The following is a 23,593-nucleotide window of genomic DNA, read 5'->3' as shown; positions in this document are numbered from 1 at the left end:
GATGAGGACCACCATAGCAGAAAATTGTGTATGAAAGAGGGAATGAAATCCATCACAATGCTCGGGATTTATTGTATGTGATGTCTAGAATGGGATTTTCTCATACAGCAATCCTTAAGGAGAAATATAATAATTGAAAGAGGTTTGTTGAGGACACTAAATTCCCATCTAAAGTCATGGCAAAGTTGGATAAAAAAAAACTATTTTATGGAAATATGAAGGTGAATATTGTTTTCTGTAGTGAAACACATAAATGGAAACTTTTTCAGGGTTAGTGATAACCACTTGAGATAAAAGTGGACCCTTGTTTCAGAAACAAGAAATATGTACCGTATTTTTTGCCATATAAGACGCACTTTTTCTTCCCCAAAACTGAGGGGGAAAAGTTAGTGCGTCCTATACGACAAATGTGTTAAAAAAAATTATTAAAATATTATACTCACCCGATACCCGATCCTGCGTGTGTCTCTGCAGCAGCGTGTCTCTCTTCTCTCCTCTGCCAGCATCGTGTTTTCTCCTGTCTGTAAAGCAAAGCGAAAGAAGCCGGCACAGCGCCACCTGCTGTTCCCTGTCCTAACTGCCGTACAATAGAAAAAAAGCACAGAGTGATCAGAAGGGGAATTTGAATGACAGAGTGATCAGAAGGGGAGTTTGAATGACACAGAGTGATCAGAAAGGGAATTTGAATGGCACATGAGTGATCAGAAGGGGAATACTGGTATGAATGGCACATGAGTGATCAGAAGGGGAATAATCTTTCAGAATCTTTTTTTCTAGATTTTCCTCCTTTAAAATTGGGTGCGTCTTATATTCCGGAGCGTCTTATACGGCGAAAAATACGGTAGTTCAGGGGTTTCATGAAATCAACTGCATCTGCAGTTACAAGTGCATAGTAGTAGCAACTATAGAATTTAATGTGATATTAGAGAAAGCATTAGCGTGAGCACCCAGCGTGAGGGAGTAGTGTAAAAATGTTTCTAGAAACAAAGAGATGGATGATGCTATAGTGATCATCAGTGGATCTGCCCTTACCAGGGTTATTCCACTTTTTATAATGAATGATTACTCAGGAGTGGTTGGATATTAGAATGGCAGTAAACAGACACCATTACCAGTAACCAGTAATTCATTGGGGCTGATTTATTAAAGCTCTCCAAGACTAAAAAGGATACACTTTTATCAGTGAAGCTGGGTGATCCAGCAAACCTGGAATGGATTTCTGAAAAGTAATTTGCTATTTGTTAAATGTTTTTAATCCTGCACCAAAGCAACTTCAGGTTTGCTGGATCACCCAGCTTCACTGATGAAAGCGTATCCTCTCCACCCTTGGAGAGCTTTCATAAAGCAGGCCCATTGTGTCTGATAATTATGTTTGGTTGATCAGCATGAATAAACAGAATTTTTAGGTAATATGATCATACCTACCGTAAGCTATTTCCATTCCCTGGTATATTGGCTCTTAGTGATGGCTAGTGCTCTGTGACAAAAAAAAATCTAAGCATATATTCCACATCCACTAGGAAAGTACGATAACTGGTGCTAAACAAGAAAAGTTGCTTTAGAAAAAATTCAATGTGTCTGTTGACCCTATCTTCCCACTCAAATCTGGTACAAGAAACTCTAACCCAAAGCACCACAACATTACAGATTGAATCTTGTCATACAACAAAAAAGGGGCCACGGCACAGACAGAAACTTGGACAGTAGATTTGGCCAAACCTGTTGATTATCAAACAGATGCAATCTCAAAATCTTTCAAAATTGATTATCAATGTAAATAGCTTTTCCATTCCAGAAAGGAAATATCTTGGTCCTGTATCTCTGATTTTAAAAATTGGCCTATTATTTTATATATTTAGAACATATACAAATATTTAATATGTTTTCCAGTGATAGCATTATTCATACCTCTTAGTCTGAGATCAAAGTTCCGAAGACTATTTTGAGTAGCAGATATACATTTACTTCATTGTAAGGTGCAGTTCCGTACTAGGATTCTAATTTTTGATTAAACAAAAGTCTACATTTACCATGAAACCAAACTAAAAGCGTAACTAAGCAAACAAATTGTACTTTAAATATCATTATCACATGAGTACAAATATTTTAGCTTAATTATAATTTCATGTCACTTTTTGTTCCTGCCCTACGGCTACATTTTTCTCCTTTATACAAACAACTTGTACAATTCCAACTCCAAACATGAAATTTCAGGCAGCTCCCATGCTGTGTTGTCTGGCTTCAGTTTAACATGTGATATGAGCCATTAAATCAAGATTCCTTTTATCAGCAAAATCTGATCGGAGTGTTTCAGATTATGAGACCCTAAAATCCAAACAAATCATTACTGTCTGTTTTTGGCACTATGTGGGTGTAATATCATCCATTATAGTTTGTGAATTTGTGTCTGTTTGTGTTTCATGTGTTTTCTGAAACAATCTCTGTCCATACAGAATGTCATTATGTGTGTTTTTTAACAGTAAAGTATTTACCTCATGCCTAAATGTTATTGTGATGGTTTACATTTATGTAAGAAATTTAGTGCATGTCATGTAGGCCTCTGTGTAGCGTTCATTCTTTTGTGTAATTGTCTACCCATATTACACCTGTTGTATGCATTCTCTTGAGCTCAGAACTCACTAAATCAATAAAATTACCAAATTCTCAAATAAACTACCATCTTAATATACTTTAAGCTGAATTCAGTCCTTTTAAGTGTTTAATTTTCATTAAAATACCACCTAATGATCCTGCCATGAAGGTCCTTTATCAGGCACTTGTTATTTAGGGGGTGAAAACTTTTCCCAACATATCCACTTATCCAATCTGATCCTATGTAACCCTGTCACATTCACCCATAGTGAAAACTTCAAATGGAGATTCTAACGTGTCACTCTCGGAAAACCCTTCCAGAACAATGATGTGAAGCTGACAGTAGTAGGTGTAGACATAAAGGACCTCATTTATTAAAGCTCTCCAAGGCAGGAGAGAATACACTTTCATCAGTGAAGCTGGGTGATCCAGCAAACCTGGAATAGATCTGGTCCAGTAATGAAAACAGTTGCTAGCAAATAGCAAATCACTTTATGAAATCTATTCCAGGTTTGCTGGATCACCCAGCTTCATTGATAAAAGTATATTTTCTGCAGCCTTGGAGAACTTTAATAAATCAGGCCCAAATTGGCTGAAATGGGCCACAGGAGACCAACACTACTAGGCTTAAAAAATATAAAAACAATTTTTTATTTTAAAAAATCATGGCAATTGTTAATGATAACAAGGTGCTTTGGCAAAATAAGTTCCATCCAGATCTACTTTTCTGAGGCATTCTCATTACCTATTAACATAGCTGTAAGAATTGAGTAAGATTTAACATAGCTTTACCAATAATACTACCTTAAGTATTTAAACCAAAAACTGAAGAAACGTAATGGGTCAATGTGAGAAGCTGTGTCTTCATTTCCAGGCAGTGTCATCCATGAGTCATACTCTCACTGCAGTCAACTTTTCGTGACTTGGTACCATTTAGGCTCTTGGTGGGGCTTATTGAGGGGCCTTTTATTGATTGTAGAACAATATACAATGGCAAAATTGATGCTTGTTGACTTGAGGAAATGGCTCACCAACACTTGTGGTCCCAGCTTCCAGACTGTTGAGCACTAGTGATTGTCATTGGCTTTTTATACATGACTTTCTGGGATGCTTTTATAAGGTTTAACATTCTTCATGTTAGAAAGCTAACTGAGAGCTACTTCTGTCCCTTGCAGTTTCTACTGAGCCACTATAAGCTCTGTATGGTTTCTTGCCTGATCTTATTTTCTCTTATGACTTAGCCAATTATTATACCTAAAAATTTTCACAATATAATTCTTAATTAATACTATAATCATGTTATTTACCTCTTTAACTCCTGCTAATAATTATCTCCCTACTGGGCAATTTCTTGATATTATTATCCTTTGAACCTCCACCTTACACCTTTTCATTTGATTGTATAACCTCCAATACAACAAATATGATCCTTTAGGTACTCTCCCAGAGATACTCTATTGAGACCTCTCTCTCTGTTAGAAACCCTACATTTATCACTAACCAATGGACAATTAAAATCCAATGCTTTTCATCCTTGTACTACTTAATACAACTTTTTGAATAACAATCTTATCTTGTAAAAAATTATATGTATATATAATTATCCATCTGGTACCTGTCTAAGTACCCTTCACTTTACCTTCAAAGAAACAGAGTAAGTCCTATGTATATTTATTTATTTATTTACTTTCCAATGAACATATCATATTAAATATGATAACAACCAGATAATCCTATTTTTTCACTATACAGTATAACTTTAGAATTCACTATATTATATAACCATAATAATACCCATTATATGTACACAAAACTATTTATCTATACACACCCATTCATGAATTTATCCATATATATATATATATATATATATATATATATTTATTTATATATATATATATATATATATATATATATATTTATTTATTTATTTTTTATAGTTCTTTTTATTTCTTTATCCACTTACCTATAGCCTAGGCATCCTCAGCATTACCCCTGAAGAAGCCAATAGGCGAAATGCATTGGGCTTAGAGGCATCCAGCATTTCTTTTTTCTTTCTTAACGGCTATCAATAACTATCAGTCATATGATTAGAGAATCTATGTATAGTTAATAGCTCAGATGCACCCTGGTTTTTAATCAGGTGATCACTCCAATACCCTTTGAAACCTATAATATGTATTGATTCATGTTCTGTTTCTGATATATGTAATTTTGTAAAATGAATATAAACTATATTGCTTATTCCAAACACCCCTACTTTTATTCATTCTTTTTGTCCTTCTTGCCTGATCTTATGATCAGTCTTCATTAGGATACATATTTTTAAAGTACTCTGAACTCCATGCTCATTCTTTGAACTTCCTACATAGACCATGGTTCTGTACCTTCTTCGTATTGCCAGATTATTGTGCCTATATCAACCTTTCCATCTTGCTCTTGTTGCTTCTGCTACACTGGATTGATTTACTAAAGGAGTGAACTAAAGGAGTTCACTTAAAAAATAAATATTTCCTTGCACATGATTGGGTATTTTATGCAAAGTCAATTTTCCCTTTTTATCAACACACACATGGAAAACATAAGGATCTTTATAATGCTTACATCTCGCATACATACGCAGTTAGCATGGAATTTTGACATGAGTGTCTGTGGTATGTCTAACAAACGTTTTAACAACTGCCATCACATTCTGTCTTCAAATGAAATGTAGCTTTTTACTGTGCTAAATCACATGCAAGTGTGGGTAGGTATCACAAGTGCCCTAGGCCATCCTTGTGGCTGAGTATATATTACGTAAATTTAAAACATGAAAAGTTGAAGTGATAGCAAGAGCCCATGGCTTCATGTTTTCTATTAGAATAGGCAGTAAGTTTTTATTTTCTCCTAAATATTTGGTTTGATATAAACAGGCCTATCTGTCTATTATTCTTTCCAATATTCGTATGTATAGAGCGTACATACTTTGTGATATCATTTTAGGAACATGTGCTTTTTACCTAAAGAAGCATTTCTTTAGTTCACTACAATGCACTGTTTGGTGATATTATACACTGTTAAACACACTGGATATGAAGATGCTCACTGATAAAATGGATGGATATCATCCCTAATGTCTTTCACCTACAACAACAATTCAGTAAATAACTCTTGTGTGCCTTAAGACTTTTAATGACCATGTAACGAAGACACAACATTGCAGAAGGCACACTGATATAATCTAGGTGTGCCCACAATTCCATTACTAGCAGCTGGGTCCACATACATGCAAAAACCTGCCTGATTTTATATGTGTAGTAAATCTAAAAATAAATAATTAGTTAGTTCAATGGAATAAATGTATTCTCCATAAAATGTGCAAGTTCATAAAAAATCTCTTTGGGTGGGACACTCCCTGATATACTAAAGGTTTGCCGAATTCAAATGGCCAAAGCAGTAAATAGAACATTCTAGTTTGCCTTTTCTCTTGGTAGTTGTCTAAGTAATAAAGAGGTTGATGATTTTCATACATAGAAAATTAGCACCTTGGTTATTCAAAGTCTGCAGATCATAGCCATTTATTCCCAGAATCATAACATTTATTGCCTGACTTCCGCTTATTATTTTGCTGTCATTTTTATCCTCCCTTATAAATATTGCATGCAAAAAAACAAACAAAGACGTTCTATATATCCATATATATATTCCCAATAAAAATCAGTCAATGTGACTTAAAATAGCCATACCAAGAAAAAAAAAAGTTAAGAAATTTTGTTATGTTACATCGCTATGTGCTCACTGCTGACATTATTGTTAATGTGGGTGTTAGGAAAAAGGCGCTATTCAAAACACTCATACCCCGAGGGGCAATTCAGCACCATGGACAGTAGCCAGCTCTGGTCTCATTGTGGCTGCCAAAGGTCACTTCATACACTGTGGATCAATGAGCATGTTGTCATGTCGTGTGACACAGTGCCCTATCCTTGCTTGAGCCTAATTTATCATTTTGCATTCACTTTGAAGTCAAGAAAGTGAAGCTTCTGAATTCCTGAATGGGGTTTACATCTGAATTCCTGAATGAGATGTGATTTATTACCTGATTTAACTGCTATATAGGAAAAAGGTATTTTTTTATTTGAAATTACTAATGTACCATATAACCTTTTATGCCATTGCACATTTCCTATAGCCTTCTCTTACAGGCAGCACTTTTTTATTACCTTTCTTTGACCTCATTTAATGTTCTATCATTTTTCTCAGTATTACATGCGCACAATATATATGTGGTTGAGCCAGTTCCTTACGTTTTTTGCTGACTTTATTTATGCTGGCAATTGTACTCTTTAGTGAAAGCTAAATATCTATTGAAAGCTTTTCATTCACCAGATGTTGGTATTATAAACCATATTAAATAATTATTTAACAAAACTTTGGTTAATGAACACGGTTACTGTCTTTGACAACTTGTGCTCTTCCTCAGTGTCACTTTTGACATTATTCCCCGCACACTAAGAGTTGTCCTATCCAGCAATGCTTTTCTCTGACAGAGAAAAGATTACAGGAGATATTAACTGTCTCTTTGAGGGCTTTAAATAGATATGTCAGCCTGCAAATGTCTACACTGTAGTGAACAAGGGAAGATAAGAAATATTTTGTACATCTACCAGAGTCTGTTATTGGAATTGCACTTTCCATTGTGAAGATTAATGCATTTAGGGGTCTGACATTCAGTAGTAGCTTGAGTTGGCAAAGATCTGCGGTCCAAATGCCAATGTATTGTGGACTGTGGGTACCCAGCAACAGAGAATCCTGCGGCTGTGAAATATATTACTTAATGAACGGAAAAAGTACACATTGGCTATGTGAAATAAAATATTACTATAGTTTATTACACTACTGTTAACTAGTAAAGACCACTGAACCGACTGTGAACTTGCGGAACACTCTGCAAAATACATAACACAGTATTGAGAATTTTCAGTATTTAAGAATATATTGTTTTTTTTTTTTATGTGCCACCAGAGCAAGAATTGTTTTTTTATTTAAAATCTGACTTAATCCCTATGGGTTGTTGTAGGTTAGCTGTTTATTGATTTATGAAGCAGAATACGTACTAACCCAAGCAAATTTAATTCATCGTTTTAAGTCATATGTATATTGACTGAATATGCTTTTAAATTAGACTTTGTGTAATAACTCACCGAAGATTTTTCAAAACTCAGAACATCATTCATTCTTTTTTTTATGTTATTCTGAGTCACATTTCAATGGCTATGAATTTACCAATTGAACACACATTGGTGAAAGAGTGATATTATGTGCATGGATGTTGGATGAGGCAGGTATTTAGACAGAACACAAAGACTCGGCTTTATTTAAACAAAAGTCAAAAGACAGAGTTGAAATTTTTGAATTTTTAAAAGATGATGGAATAGTAGATGGGCTGCATAAAATATTTAGATATTCTAGAGGTAGGCTGGAGCCATTGTAGCAACATAGAAACATGTTTTTGCTTTTTGGTCTTTTATTGCTCAGCACACATCAATAAGAAGGTATAAGTCTTGTGTCCTTGATATTTGGAGGTCTTGCTGACTCAGGGCCTTGTTTAATAAAGTTCTCCCAGAGACTGTAGAACACAGACTATCATGGGAGAAACTGGGTAATCCAGCAATTTAGAAGGATAATCCAGGACATTTAGGAAAAAAGAAACGTACAACACTTTTGTTACTGCAAGTGAAAAATCCAAGTAGTACCTTAGGTCTCACACTTTAGTTAAGAGGCTGTATACACATAAATCTGGGCATTCCAGGAACCACATTGTTATATTTCAGAAGGTATTTAGGATGTTTGTTTTTTTTATAAAACAGGGAACCAGATATTGACTATTCACTGCAGGTAATAAGATTTTTTAAATTACACCATATTTTGAGTTTTTAAGTTCAGTTTAACTTTATGCACACAGAACTGCTCAGTAAACTTTTTCAGGATTTAACTTTTGATAGAACTAAACAGTGGAAAGTCACACCATATATATATATATGTATATATATATATATATATTGTTTTTTCCAGTAGTTGGATTTCACAGTCATGGATAATATATACAGCTAGTCCCCGAGCTAAGGACATCCGACATAAGGACGACTCCAAGTTATGACTGGGGCTTCCCTGCTTGCTGTGTGCAGGATGGAGGCTTGATGGGGGGAGGGGGTTGGTTCGCATGACTTGCAGAAGAAATAGCTGTTCTGCAACATCTTGTAACTCTTTAATGACCAAGACAAACTCTGCAGTTGTTACTTGTATTTAAAAGCACAGCTTGCTCCAGAAGTTAATAAATGTCTATATTTTTTCTTTTTTTTTGCTTTGTTTATGATTAACTCACAGTGAGGATTTTTTACAGTAACTGACACCACACTGCCTAATGATATGTTGAGACAAACCTCTGTCTTAATTGCATTTATTAAAATAATGTACCTGTTCCGACTTACATACAAATTCAATTTAAGAAGAAACCTACAGTCCCTATCTTGTATGTAACCTGGGAGCTACCTGTATAAAAAATAAATAATAAAATTAATACCCAAATCATCTGACTATTCAAAAAAAAACAAAAGAAACACAACATATAATTTTTAGCCACAGACAATTGAAAACCATTGGACATGCAGCATTTTATGTCTATGGGTACAAAACTATTGTTCCTGCTGTATAAAAAAGCCACCACAAAATCTGATTCTTTTAATACTTAGCATAATTATAGCATATATAATAAAATATAATATACTTTGTTAGCTGTAATCCTTAATATATCCTATGCCGTTGACAATATATATATATATATATATATATATATATATATATATATATAAATACCCCCAACCACTACATGAGTACATATGGTTTTGGCAAAAGGTCATGTAGCCACCTAATGCTGCATTGTGGCATGGGGAAAAAGGCAGGTCAACACGCTCCATAATCCCAATATTGCAAAAATAAATTTAAAATGATACATGCCTGTAATTTATTTTTCCTCCAGTATCAGTACTTGTTTCAAAGTATACCAGTTCTTGCATCCTCCTACTGTGTGCTTTTTTCATAACTCCCCGTTTCGGTCATTAGCTTCAGAGATATCTGTACATACACTTCTTTTTTTCCATTGATACACTTAAACCTGATTGACCCATTTATAGGAGACATGTCCTCACACTTTCCTTCTACTTTTCCTTCACTCTCTCTTACCTTAAGGTTCACTCCCTAAGCTTGCACCACAAAAGTCAATATATATTCTAGATCCTAGCATTCTCCTGTAATCCTCAGGACATAAGCCAACCACGAGCTACATATAACACAATCTCATAACGGGGAGGGAGCGTTATGGATGAAGTCCCAGAAACCTTTTAACGCTGTTGGAAAGGAATCTGTGTGTTGTAAATAGACAGTAAGGGGGCTCTGAAGAATGGCGGTTATCATGAGTCAACATCCCAGTTGGCTGTAACATTAGAACAAGCTCTACCTTTAGAACACTAATTCCGTCTTTCTGTCAAAACAAGTGTATTATGTTAACTCTTCAGTAGTATATTTTGTTTCTTGACTATTTGACAGACTTTAAATAATCATTTCTATTGAGGAACCTTTTTTTTTCTAAATAGCACCTTTTCAGTTGCATTCCTTAAGTGGTTGGCAATAAAATGGAGCATGTAGTATTGTTAGGGCTAGTATGTGTATTTCTGAAAACATACTTAGGTGCAAAATAAAGTGTGACTATTTTATTAACCAAAATAAACTGTTCTAACTAATATATCCCTACAGAAATAACTATCGCTATTACCTTAGCTCAGCATTTATTTTCTCCACTATTCAAGATCCCCAAAAAGTTTTTGTGTATTTTAGTTCTGGGGCAACTAAATATCTGGGGCAAACTCTGAGCTCTGAACTATCCTACCAGGAACCAGGGCAAATAAGTCCACTTTTTACAAAACTTTTTTAAAATGCTCACTGTTCTTTAAGCTGAACAATAGGCATCTAGGTAAATACATACATAAAATGCATATTAAAAAAGTTGTTTTACCTGCCAAAGTATTTATGTTTATGCAGGTATTTACACTAGTTGCATTAGGAAAAATACATTTAATTATGTATTAAACAATGTAATTTATTTGAACAACAGAAATTCAGGGACTGATTAGCATCAATGGGCCTGATTTATTAAAGCTCTCCAAGGCTGGTGAGGATACACTTTCATCAGTGAGGCTGTGTAAAAGCAAACCTGAAACGGATCTGGTCCAGGTGTCAAAACATTTGCTAGTAAATAGCAAATTACTTTGATGACATGTTTTCCAGGTTTGCTGGATCACCTTTACTGATGAAAGTGTATCGTCTCCAGCCTTGAAGAGCTTTAATAAATCATGACTAGTGAGCTAGTAGTGTGTTCTTGACCAAGTTGTGCTGTCTGGCATAGTACACATATACCAAAAGCAGCTTTATAAAATTACAAAACTCTTGGCACCCAATGCTAGTAAATCAAATAAATCATCATGTTAACAAATGATATATCTGTTATCTGAGGTTCATGAGGGTGACAGCAGAGAGATTTTGTAAGTAAGATTTAGGATTTGTTCTTCCTTGCAAACACTGCTTACTGCTGCTTCCCAAATCGATTTAGTAATTTCTAGGGTCATATCTCTTTGGATTTTATGCGCTTTCTGTCCCCTTGTGGTAGGACCCCAGCATGCTACAGGCTCCTTACCTAGCCACCTGAACGTCTTCACACAGATAGCATACCAACAAACTTGGGCCTTCTGAAAAAACATTCCAGTTGTAAGCCATTAGACCTAGTGATTCAGCCCCAGGTCATCTGGCCCTTACTGTTTTCTGTATTATCATTCATACAATAATAACCTCTATATACAACTAATTCCATAAAATATTCACATTCCCCTCTAACGGGAATTCTTTAATGCTGTGTATGAGAATAAAACTCCACAAAACTTTTTATTTGTTTACTGGAACATTTATTTGCAACGGAATGAAGAGAAGCAATTCTCAATTCCGGTGTTTAAGTGATAGTCTCACACCATGATTGGGGTTGGGATTAAGGAAAATTAAATTTACTCCGTAGGGCTAACCAGTGACCTCCCCTTCAAACCTCAACTCCATATAAACATACCCAAGCGAGCTATAGTATAATACTCCGAACCAACTACATAGCAACTACTCATAGGCCTATTGCTTGGAGAGACCCAAAACATTGCTGAGGTAGGCCACACAACATACCAACCATACCATACCAACATATACCTGATTCCTGAAAGGGCAATTTAAACAAAGAACTACATAAAGGAGAATTAAAACATATAAATCACTCCAAGCTTGAGTTCTTGGCAAAAGAGACATAGTCTGTTTTTGACTGGATTAACTTTTTGACTGGATATTTTTGTATTAAAATAATAGCAATTTCTCATCCATAGGAAGACAAACTGATGTAATGATAGGAGACAGAACAGCTGGGAGGTGTCGGGATCCAGTGTAAAGTGCCTGACTCTTCAGTTACAAAATAATCACAAAGAGCTTTACCTCTGGGGGAAAATTAGCAGTTAGTCAAGTATACACTGAATTAACGTTGTTATTGTTTGTATATGTGCCAAACGCCTCTTTAGGAGGGAAAACTCATTCTGTATACAAAGGCTATTTGAAGCAATGTTATGATGAAGGCCAATTCTCTGTGTAGCATATGGGTTTATTTGAATGGTTTGGTTAGTCATCAGGAATTCTATCTTAGATTGTTAGTATTTTTTGCAAAAACAACTGCCATAAACATACCAATGCTACCTTTTAGAAAACTCTAGAAAATACATGAACTAGAATCTGCTACAAGCATGGAATAGAAGAATGAACATGCCAATGGACAACTGCTATAAAATTCTCCATCAATGTCCTTTTCTAAAAAATAGAACAGAAACCTATTTTAAGGCGGGACTGGGTGTATCAGACATTACAATGCATCAAACTAACAAAATTATTTTCAGGGTAATATATAAAATATTGTTTCACTAAAAGACAACTGACTGACATGCATTTAGGCTCTCACTCTATATGATGTAGTCCTGCAAAACTTTAAATGTTCTATTTCTTTTTAATTTAGAGTACAAATTATAAAGTTAATGAGAGATTTCCAAGGCACAAAATGGAAATTATGGTGGAAGATAAATATATAAAATGTTAAAGTTCCTTTTAAATAAGTGGGTGTCTCAGCCTTAGTAGCCCCTACCAGCAAACTGCAGTATATGCGGGATTGGGAATCTGACCTGGGCATCACATGAGACATGGAAGAATGGTGGGATATGGTGTACTCCCTTTCCAAGGTCTCCTTGAACTCTGCAGTAGTAGAAGCCAATTACAAAGTAGCACTTCGATGGTATCTCACTCCAGATAGACTAGCGAAAATGTTCCCTTCAACTTCTCCCTTATGTTTTCGAGGCTGCGATTCTAGGGGCTCCATGTTGCATATCTGGTGGTCATGTCCAATAGCCAGGGATGAGGTATTTAATTTGATCTCCAGAATCTTCCAACAAACGATTCGTAGTACTGTAGAAGCTGCCCTGTTTGGCAAGCTTGAAGTGTCCCTTTCTGAACCCTCCAAAAAATTGATTAGATTAATATTACTAGCGGGCAGAATCTCCCTGGCCAAAGCGTGGAAGTCACCCTCGATATTTTTGGACCCTATTTATACGAAATTGAATTGGATTATGGTTAATGATAGACTAACTCATACCCTAAAGAATTCTCTGGACAAATTCGATGATATATGGGAACCTTGGATTGTGTTTAATAATACATAGATTATGGTTTATGCTGGTTTACTCGGATATAGTACATTAGTGTTACTTGCCTTGTCAACTTCCTCTACTTTCCCATTCCCCCTCCCTTGTAGTTTATATGTTCTATGTTTGTTATTGTCTTTAATACACAACTGGGACACTTGTTTTGTTTACTCATTGCTCAAACTTAGCTGTTTACTGCTTTGTCTTCTACTAACGGTTTCAGACGGTTTACTATTTAACTCAGTCATCTGACTTTAAGTTGTTTCCCGTTATAGGTATATCTGGACTAGGGAAACAATATGGTCTGAGCACTGTTTGAAATGAAAAATGTTGCTAATGTTTGAGCACACACAGCGTGTTTTGTCCCTTGTTATAATATTGTTATTATATTGTTTTCATTGTCACAAATACTTGTAATATAACATGTAAAATTCATAAAAAGATTGAAATATAAATAAGTGGGTGTCACTAGCCTAAACATGATCACCAACACCTCATTCACCCATATTTGTAATTATTTTTAATCTGAAAAGATGGTATAGAAGGTAAATAGAGGCAATGGACAATATAGTACCTAAGCTTTGATGTACATCATAAGGATAAAATGTGTGTATTATATTTATGTTGCACACTAATGCAAAAATTGATGTTTGCTTCCATTGATAAAAGCTTAAAATGCTTCAAAAAGAATGAAGCTATCAATGAAATTACAGACAGTTAGTGAACGTGATACTGTATTATTCATCAAAGGGTATTAAAGTTTTTTCTCTCTTTTATGTTATTTGTTTTATATCGTTTACATAGATGTTATTGTCAATTAATTACATGTAAAAGTCCATTTTGTCCAAACAGCTGACAAATGAAATACCAAAATCTGGCCTTCACAGAACAAGTCTTTTTATTAAGAATATAACAATCATCTTAGGTCATTTCTGGTTTTAGCACATTATTTGCTGTTTCACTGTTTAGTAACAGAAAGGCCACAGGCTACACATTTTGAAAAGAAAATGTGGTGTCATATAGTGTACAATGGATGTGCTGGCCGGATGTAATGTTTCTAATGGTCCAAGGACCTACATTTCAATATAATATCTTCATTGTATTCAAACTTTTTAGCAAACACTTTCAGAATTGTTCATAATGTGCCATTCAGTGTTGTTATGCCAGACTGAAGAGGTTTAGTCATTCTCTTTGTAAAACTGTACAGAAATAAAGACTCACAAAGAAAAAACAAAAAACATCCTGTGCTGGTTCTGGTTAATGGACAAGAATAGTCTGACCCAAAAATTGCGAGCATTAAGACTAATTTGATCATTGTCTGTAGTGAACTGGTTAGGAGCAGGCCATTTAGGAATTTTAAAGAGAGGAGAATTAAGGGACCATGCATAGGTTTTGTTGTGATTGGTGTCTGCATCTTTGATGCTGGAATGATTGTTGGCATGTTCTGCCTTATTACCTTGCAACGTCCTCATACCCCTCGTCATTTATGCACCACAATTGCTCAGAAGGAAAGGATGTCAGTAAGCTACAGTTTGGTGTTGTAAAAGGCAAATAAGTAATTGAACCTGATTTAATAAAGCCTTCCAAGTCTGGATAAAATACAATATCATGGGAGAACCTGGGTGATCCCACACATCTGGAAGGGATCTAATCCAAGATTGAAAAATTTTGCAAATTACTAGGAAATGATTTAAAAAAAAAATCAATTCAAAGTTTGCTGGAGCGCCCAGGTTCATCCATGATAGTCTTATCTTCTCCGGGCTTGGAGAACTTAATAAATCAAGCCAATTATGTTGAAAACCCCACTGTGGTATAAACTATTTTATTCTGGTAACCTAATGTAATGAATGCCTGTAATGATAGTACCCACTATTTTTTCCACATGCATTTATTTATAGTGTTACAGTATTTTTATAGCACTAACATAGCACATTAAATAGGGGTTGCAAAGGAAAGACAAATACAAACAATGAAACAGGGGATGACGCTGCTCAGAAGAGTATTCAGATAGCTAAACCTCATTGTCATAGATAAAAACCTAGCATTTAAACAACTTTCCTCTAACATCATAATGACCATTATTTTTTTTACCACTATTGTGAGCAGTAGGGGTGTATCACTGAGAATTTCTTAAGAAATGTGCACATTCACAGCTCGTATTGCCCATAATAAACCGATCTTGCTATCTGTTCTAAGGAGATAATAGGCAACAGAAGGGACATCAGGCAGTCCTGTCTTGTTCTTGAAAATAAAGGGAAGAATATGTAATTTACTTTGTAGATCTGAACCATATGAGCTCAATCAGTCACATTAAAGACATTTATAAATGGCCCGGCAAACCTCATAGCTGTAACCAATTAACATCGTAGAACGCCATCTTGGTGTCAATACTTAAAATAGCTTGTGTTATATTTGATATGTGAAATCATTTAGTTTATTTCTTCTGTTCATATCGATTCATATTTCATATCTCTTACTACTGTAAAGTGAAACTATTGTCATACAGTCAGGAAAAAAAGAAAGTACACCCTCTTTCAATCTTAGGGTTTTCATACTAAGACATCATGCCAAAATCATCTGACCCCTAGCAGAAGGTAAATAGAATCCAGGTGTTGCTAATCAAATGCACTTTATTAATGGATTATCAGCAATTGTGAAATACATTTTTGGTAGATTGTTGGAGAAGAGCATTTAGGTGTGTATTAATATAATGCCAAGGAAGAAAGATTTCTTCAATAAGAGAAGAATTTGTTGCTGCCCAATTAATTGGTCAGGGTTATAAGTCAATTTTCAAACAACTTGAAGTCCATCATTCTGCACTGAGAAAGAATATTCCCATAGTAGAAAATATTGAAATTTGACCCAAGATCAGGCTGTGCAATGCTCACAGAAATCACAGACTCTACAAGCCTCCGTTAGCATGTTAAATGTCAAAATTCATGACAGTGCCGTTGGAAAAATACTGAGCAATTATGGCTTGTTTAGAAAATTGCCAGGGGAAAGCCTTTACTCCCTGAAAAGAACATGGCAGTACGAATAAGCTTTGCAAACTTGCAGAATAACTGTAAAAAAAAAAATAATTAAAGTTTTGTAATGGCCCAGTCAGTCAAAGCCTAAACATAAACCCAAATAAAGTGTGTCCGGGGGTGGGTGGGGGGGGGGGGTTGTTTAAGAAATGCCCATGCCTCAATGAACAATGGACTGTCCAAAATTCCTCCACAATGACGTGACAGACTAAAAAAGTCATACAGAAAATTATTACTTCAAGTTATTGCTGCTAAGGTGGTTCCACAAGCTTTTTTTGTCCTGAAATATAAAACCTTAGAATTGAAGGAGGTGTTCTTTTTCCAAAGACAGTATTTGATTCAGTACATCAATGGTATTAGATAGATAGATCTGCTGATATGTAACATTCATAAACAGGGTGATTTTTATTGTGTACAGAAATTTCACAGCAGCATTGCTACCATGTGGCCCAGGTAGTGCTACATGGCAATGCTTTAATTTGTTTGTCACCTAAAGTTTATTTAAATCTAAACTGCTAACACAATTTAAAGAGTTACAGGAACAATATTTCTACACTTTTCTTTTAGACAAAATTTTTAAATCAAATATTTAAAAAGTGACCAGTCTAGTGTTTTGTAGTTTCTCTAAACCCATAAAACTGTCACTTACATGGATATATTTCAGAAAACTTTTAGCTTTTAGTTTAAAAGGGTATTTTTGTCTGACCTTTCACAGTAGTCTGGAGCTGTGTTCAAATAGGAATGGGATATTTTTTATAAATGTATTTTGCCTAGAACCAATTAAAAAAATAATACATCTAAGCTTTATATTTTTGAGGTTTTAGTATAAATTACACCAAAGGTAAGGTAGCTAATTTTCTATGGGTTTGAGGTGGTCCCAGGTCAATAGGGAAGGTGCCTATAAATGTTTGCTATTGAATTTAATTTAGTGTCTGACATTACTATTCTTTTCTTTTGAAAATGCCATTAATATGGTAATATTCATTTCTTTTTTAATCACCTAGCAAAAACAATGCAGATCAGGACTTTTAATTTGCCTATTTGTATTTCCTAAATTAGAAATGCATACTAAAAGGTAAAAAAAATTCTACTGCTGGTTAGATTAGTAAAATACATTCCCTTTGTATTTAAACAAATAATGTGAAGATTCTTAAGTATGTTATCTTTTAAAAGCATTCACAACCCAGGTAAAAAAGCATATGTCTTGCCAGTATGCTTTTGTGGGGTATCAATGATTTCTGTGCGAGGGCTGACATATATACCATACCTATAACTTCATAATCAGCCGGAAGCATGAACTTTACTGACGAATGGCAGTAATTGAATTACCCCGGTGAATGTGTCAGGGAATGCCAGATTTCCTGCATTATAAAAAAGACCCCTTTGTGTTCAGATTAGGAGAAAAAAAAATTAAAATGTGCAATTAACCCTAGAAAATGTTGCAATATCTAAATATCATTACACACTTTAACATATGCCGTACCACTATATTTGCTTACATTGACATGTGCATTTGTTTCTTTCAGAGTCTCAATGCCTTGATTGTTCTTAAGATGAAGGTATGGAAGAGGACAGCTCCTGCTTTGATGCTCCTCTGTGCTGTGTTGTCTTTACTGATCTGCACCGAAGTCTTCTTTCGGAGCTGGAAATTCAGTTCAGCCTCATCTCGGTCTGTAACAAGTTTGTCACCAAAAAGACAGCGGAGATTCCCAAGAGCCACAGAACGCAAGCCACCCATGATCACTCAATGTAAGAACAGTATCAAGTTCTTTAACATCTATATACAAGGCATATATTTTCTCTGCATTCTTTATTTTTCTTGTAAAAAAGGTAAATTTAAACACTGTAAATGAATATTATAATTCATTCTTTCATTAAAAGGTTGTGACAGATGGTTCACTGATTCAGTAAATTTTAGAGCACTACTTTTTCCTTCTGTATCAATGATTTGTGATAAACATAGTCACAACTGTGACAAATTAACATAGCATTAATTTAATGAATGGTTCACTTAAAACTTGGAAGTCAAATGAAAGTTACCTCATTTTCACCTGGCATTCAATGGAAAAAACAATTAACATAGATAGGACTTGGCAGTAACTCCAACTATGACAGAAGATTTATGGTTGTATTTACATTCAAATTAGGTGGTTCACTTCCATATACACAAACCAGACTGAAGTCTTAAACAATGGCCCATCAGCCATCACTTTTGCTTTGGAGATGAAAGACAGCCTGAAGAAGCAAAATAGTTTTTAGATTCACTTTGTGAAGAATCTTGACTCTAATATTTATAATATACGGTATGTTCTTTTAATTCTAGTGCAGGGAGACAGAACTTATGTGGTTCAGAATATTTAGTGATTTAACAGTGTAGCATAAAAAGTGTAAAATATCCACAAGTATGTTTCGAAATGAAATAGATAAAATGTACTGACCTTTTTAGGTTAACTCGGGAATTTTTTTGAACTGAGCAAGTTTGATCTTGCAATACAAAATAATTTGTATTTAGCTTTTGGTTTTGTTTTAGTTTTGTGTTTTGCTTTTATCCCAAATAACGATGTAGTTATTTAACCTATTTTTGATTAACATACATATATTTACTTGGTACCGCAGTATTATTTTGCAAAATATCTAAACAGCTCTAAAAATATTCAAGGAACCCTAAACTTTAGTACAAACTTTTCTTAAAGTATTAAACAAATTTGGAAATTGTAGAGCTCCTGTAAAGTTTTTAGTGTGGCCTGGTAAGCCGAGTGAAGAAAACAATTTAGGTAGGAACAAAGACTGCAAGAAAACACATTTTCAATATGACGAAAATGGTTACAACCTGTGTCAGGCTAATATTTACGTCCTTTCCTTGTAAAAATCCTTATTTTCTTGTTCTGTTATCACAGACTTGTCAAATGTGCAGGAAGTAAGTGAAATCTCCAAAACATTCTCAGACCCCAATGACACATGGGCAGAAGTATTCACTTATCTTGGCTTTAAATAAGATGTAAAGCCATTTTAACAATTTTTAGATCTAGCATATTATCTTAAGTGCAAGTCTTCTTTCCCCCGACATTTCTCAGTAGTGTACAAAGTGCCTTTAATCCATACTACCTTGAGAAGATTAGCAGTTTTTGTGCCAACCTTACATGAAGGAAGTTACAGAGCTTCACTTAGGGACACCAGCCACAGTTTACTTTGGCAGAGCCTTTCTGACTTTGGATTTGTGGCGGCACTTGGTTATTTCAGGACTTGCAGGATAGTAGTCAAAAATATTTGTAATTTTTTAAATTATGCCTGCTGTAAAAATGTGACTGATGCTTTTTAATCACCCTCAAACTGACAGAAATAAAAAAAAGAAAACCTTAATTATAAGGAATCAAAAAACAGCTAAGGGTATTGAGGTGACAACAAATATATTTGTGCTACGATTAATTTAAAGGACGTTTGAAGTTAATAAAACTTTGTGACCTTGAGGATGCAGGAACAAAGAGTACACCCACCACTATAAAACACAACCAGAGTTCACTAAATCATCAGGAAGCTAGAGTTGCCATTTGGATTTTGACCTGAAATTAGCCAGAATGGCGCACATTCGTAGCATCCAAATGCACTAATAAGGAGCCAGGTAAAACCAGGGAAATAATATTTGGTTCTAACAGGCTGCCAGGTGTCCTATTGGATACCACACCTGCATCGCATGGTGTATGCCTCACCCAGCCCCCATAAAAAGCACAGACAAGTTCCACCATATGATTATTTGCATTTATCTGTTACACAAGGCGATGATGCTTCCAGACAGAAAACACTGGGTGTCAGGGCTGCATTTTTTTCTGCAATTATGTTAGGGCTGGGTGTAAATCACAAGTGGAATTGGCTTCTGAATCAGTTTCAGCACAAACAAGTTGTAATAGGATTCCGGATTGCAAAAGCAAAGACATTTGTGCCATTTCCTCACCGTGGCGCTGCCTGTCCCTTAAAACTAAAGCATGTTGAAGATCTCATGAAGTGGATGATCCAGCATGGGTCAGCTCAATCTAAGCCCCCCGTCTCCTTTCACTTCCCACCATGCCAAATCCAACACACTCTTAGCCAGTCCACAAAGAACACTCTGCTAGGCTTCCAGACACTTCTAGATAATATAATATTTTGATGGTCTTTCTCAGCCACTACTTGCTTGGCAGATATGCAGCATCAGCACAAAATACCAGAAAACAGGTTGATTTATTCTAATTCTATGAGTTGGAATTCAGTTATTTATATACTGCAGAGTCTCTGCCAGCAACAAAAGCTGTCATGGACTAAGTGATGGAATATATGCACATGAGATCCTCTGCAGGGCTTATGTAATTCCCAAAACTACCAGAATGTCTATGTTCTTTTAACCTTCTTTAATACAGAAACAAAAAATGTCAGTCATAATCAGGCAGTCAGTAGTGACACTATCCCTACTGTCTGCAAACTGTCACAGATGCTTAGGAAGCTATAATCACAGGAGGTAAAGGAGAATGATGAGGAACAGGAAGGCCTGCTTTTCTCCCAAAGACAATGCCAGCTGAGAAGTGCCCAGCAATGTAGATGGAAACATTTTGGGCAAGAAATTAAGGCTTCCTCTCTCTTTCATGTCTCTATTAATGCAACAAAAATGGAGAAGAGTAGAATAAGGACAGGGAGGATGTTGGTTCAGAAGAAGAATAGGAATATGTCAGGGACATTCAGTCTCACACGAACCTCAGTCATTATATGTGGATGTAGAGAGCACAGTTGTGCTCCCAGATCTGGGTCTTGGGGGGGGGGCAGTCTAAGCCACATGGGTACTTTTGTATTGCCTGCCTACAAAAAGCCATGGAAAGCTTAAATGCTGCACCATAAGAAAGTACTTTTTTGAAGCTGGTTATGCACTTGCTTTTCTACTGTAAGCAAACATTTATCTCTTACAGAAAACAAGCAGAAAGCTGCAGTAGCACCAGCACTGATGAGGGACATTGTTTAACAAAGAATGTGTACATTTGTTTTCAGGAAACTTCAGCCAGACCTATCTACAGTTAGCATTCACAAGCAGCACTTGTACAAGATGGTCAATGAGTATGTGAACTCCAGCTTAGATTCTTTTTAGCCTCAGATCTAAAGAACCAACTCACTACTGGGCGTCCAAGATGTACAAACATCTGCTAGACATACTCACCTTTTATTCTGCAAGTGTCTTGGAAGGGAAGTTTAGCACAGCTGGGGGAGTGGTGACTGAAAGGTGCATTCACTTTGCATTCACTTGTCTACAGCCAATGTTGACCACCTAACCTCTCCAAATGATCCAACCATGATTCCCACACCCCCTGAAGGACTACACCAATTAGCTACAGTATGGGCCCAAGCCTTTATCTATGATGGAGCATATAAATGTTCATAAAGAATCTGTCCTCTACCTGGTGGTGCTGCTTATTCCAATGCTATCATTAACGCCACTGGTGCTGGGCTAGCCACAAATTCCAGAGATCCTGATAAACTCTTTTCCTGTTAAACATTTTTTCCAAGTTAAACTAGAAGAGCTAAAGCTCTTTAATTTCAGAAGACCCACTCCAAGCCTTTCTGTTATAAGACCTTTTTTTTGGAAGATCCACCAAAGGCTTTCTGCCTCTGCTTTTAGAAATCTCCTCCAAAGCCTCTGCACCAAAAGAGGCTCCAAAGCCTACTGTGAGGCCTTTCTACTTTTTAGTGGAAGAAATTCTCTCAGTTTCCCATGCTTTCAAGAGAGTGACTACAAAAGTAAAACACACCAAAATTCTGTAGGATACCACTAAATATTTCAGGAACACTGTGTTAATTAAAAAGAAAAATAAATAAATAAACATGTACAGAGCTGAGGAGGGACCATTTTATGTGGTTTGGAGGGCAATATGAGAAAAACAGTTTACAACTCCCTCTGGCCCCTAAATCCTGCTCACAGCAGCACACAATTACAGACCTAACTCTTTTCTAGCCAGAACCTGAACCCTGGAAAGTGTTTGGTTAAACTTAGGTCTAGAAATTAACCGAGACATGTTTGAGCAACACCAATCCACTTTATTAATACAATTTCTTTATTAAAAACTACCCCTTCCTTTTCACCATCACAAGCTCAAACACATTGAAGCTGCTCTCAGGCTCAGAGTTAATGCTGACCACGTTAAAGGAAGTACCGGTTAAAGGTGAGTGCCACAATTCAATGATAATGAGTTTGAAAAAAACAAAAACATTTGAATCCCATGTATGTACCCATAATACCCTGTCACTGGGACCAGAAGTAAGGGAAGATCTCATGAAGGACACAAAAAAACAATAAAAACCCTCAGTGTAATTACATGTCCTATGCTGACTTTTACTGATTTTGGACATTTATGTTAGTGATGTTCAAAGCACTGACTTTTCATTTACCCAAACATGTGCATGTGTATTTGTCTGATTTGCAGATAAATATGCAGACTAGGAGCCCAAACAATGATGATTTATAAATCATATGATTCTAGATTACTAGACAAATCTTTATGCATATATTCCAAGCCTAATTTCAATAGATCATAGATTTGTGTGCTTTGTGAATGGATTTGCTCACTGCTAGTTGCTGTTTTAGATTATCGAAAGTGTTTTACAAATATTTTGAAAGTGTAGTAACCCAATATGCTGTGAAGATATTATCCAACTGGTCAGGTAGTAAAGGACCGCATCAAATTACAATGGGCCTTCTTACAAACAACCACTTGGTCTATATCTATATGCTCCCCAGGCCCTATCTGGTGGTTTTAATTTAAAGAAAATAGGGAATGTTCTCCTGCATTGCAGGAAACAGTGTTCCTTTGATCAAAGCTATCATACCCTTTTCTTTGACACACAGGCCCTTAACTCTTTCTTAGGCGTTGATACCCACAACAGTTTTCCTCTCAAATTTCTTGGCTTAAAAACTAAGAGAATGTTAAGCCACTCTAAAGAAATTAAAGGGTTAAATACTTCACACGGTTCTTTGCTGAAATGGTTTTATTCCCAGATGTCACTTTACAATCCAATTTCATTTTACACCTGGGAGTAATAAATGAAAGCTAATATTTTTTATGCAGCGGATCTGCATATGTCCTGGATAATACATTCTGTATTTTTATGGCACTAGTATAAAATGTTTGTAGGATCTGCATATTGAGGTGTTAAGTTGACACC

The 23,593-nt window shown here is 35.6% G+C and overlaps 1 protein-coding gene across 1 annotated transcript in view; it reads left to right on the top strand.

The window, feature by feature from the left end:
• LOC140326529 (neurturin-like) overlaps positions 1 to 23,593 on the top strand; it is an 88,719-nt gene that overhangs the window by 58,126 nt on the left and 7,000 nt on the right. Inside the window, exon 2 of the mRNA XM_072405201.1 lies at positions 17,944 to 18,166. Within this exon, the coding sequence (XP_072261302.1) occupies positions 17,971 to 18,166 (196 nt within the window). The 5' untranslated portion in view covers positions 17,944 to 17,970. The remainder of the gene's footprint in view (positions 1 to 17,943; positions 18,167 to 23,593) is intronic.

Source organism: Pyxicephalus adspersus, chromosome 3, assembly GCF_032062135.1.
Source record: "Pyxicephalus adspersus chromosome 3, UCB_Pads_2.0, whole genome shotgun sequence".
Classification (NCBI taxonomy): domain Eukaryota; kingdom Metazoa; phylum Chordata; class Amphibia; order Anura; family Pyxicephalidae; genus Pyxicephalus; species Pyxicephalus adspersus.
Note: the sequence above shows the minus strand (reverse complement) of the source record. Positions and strands in the feature narration are given on the sequence as shown.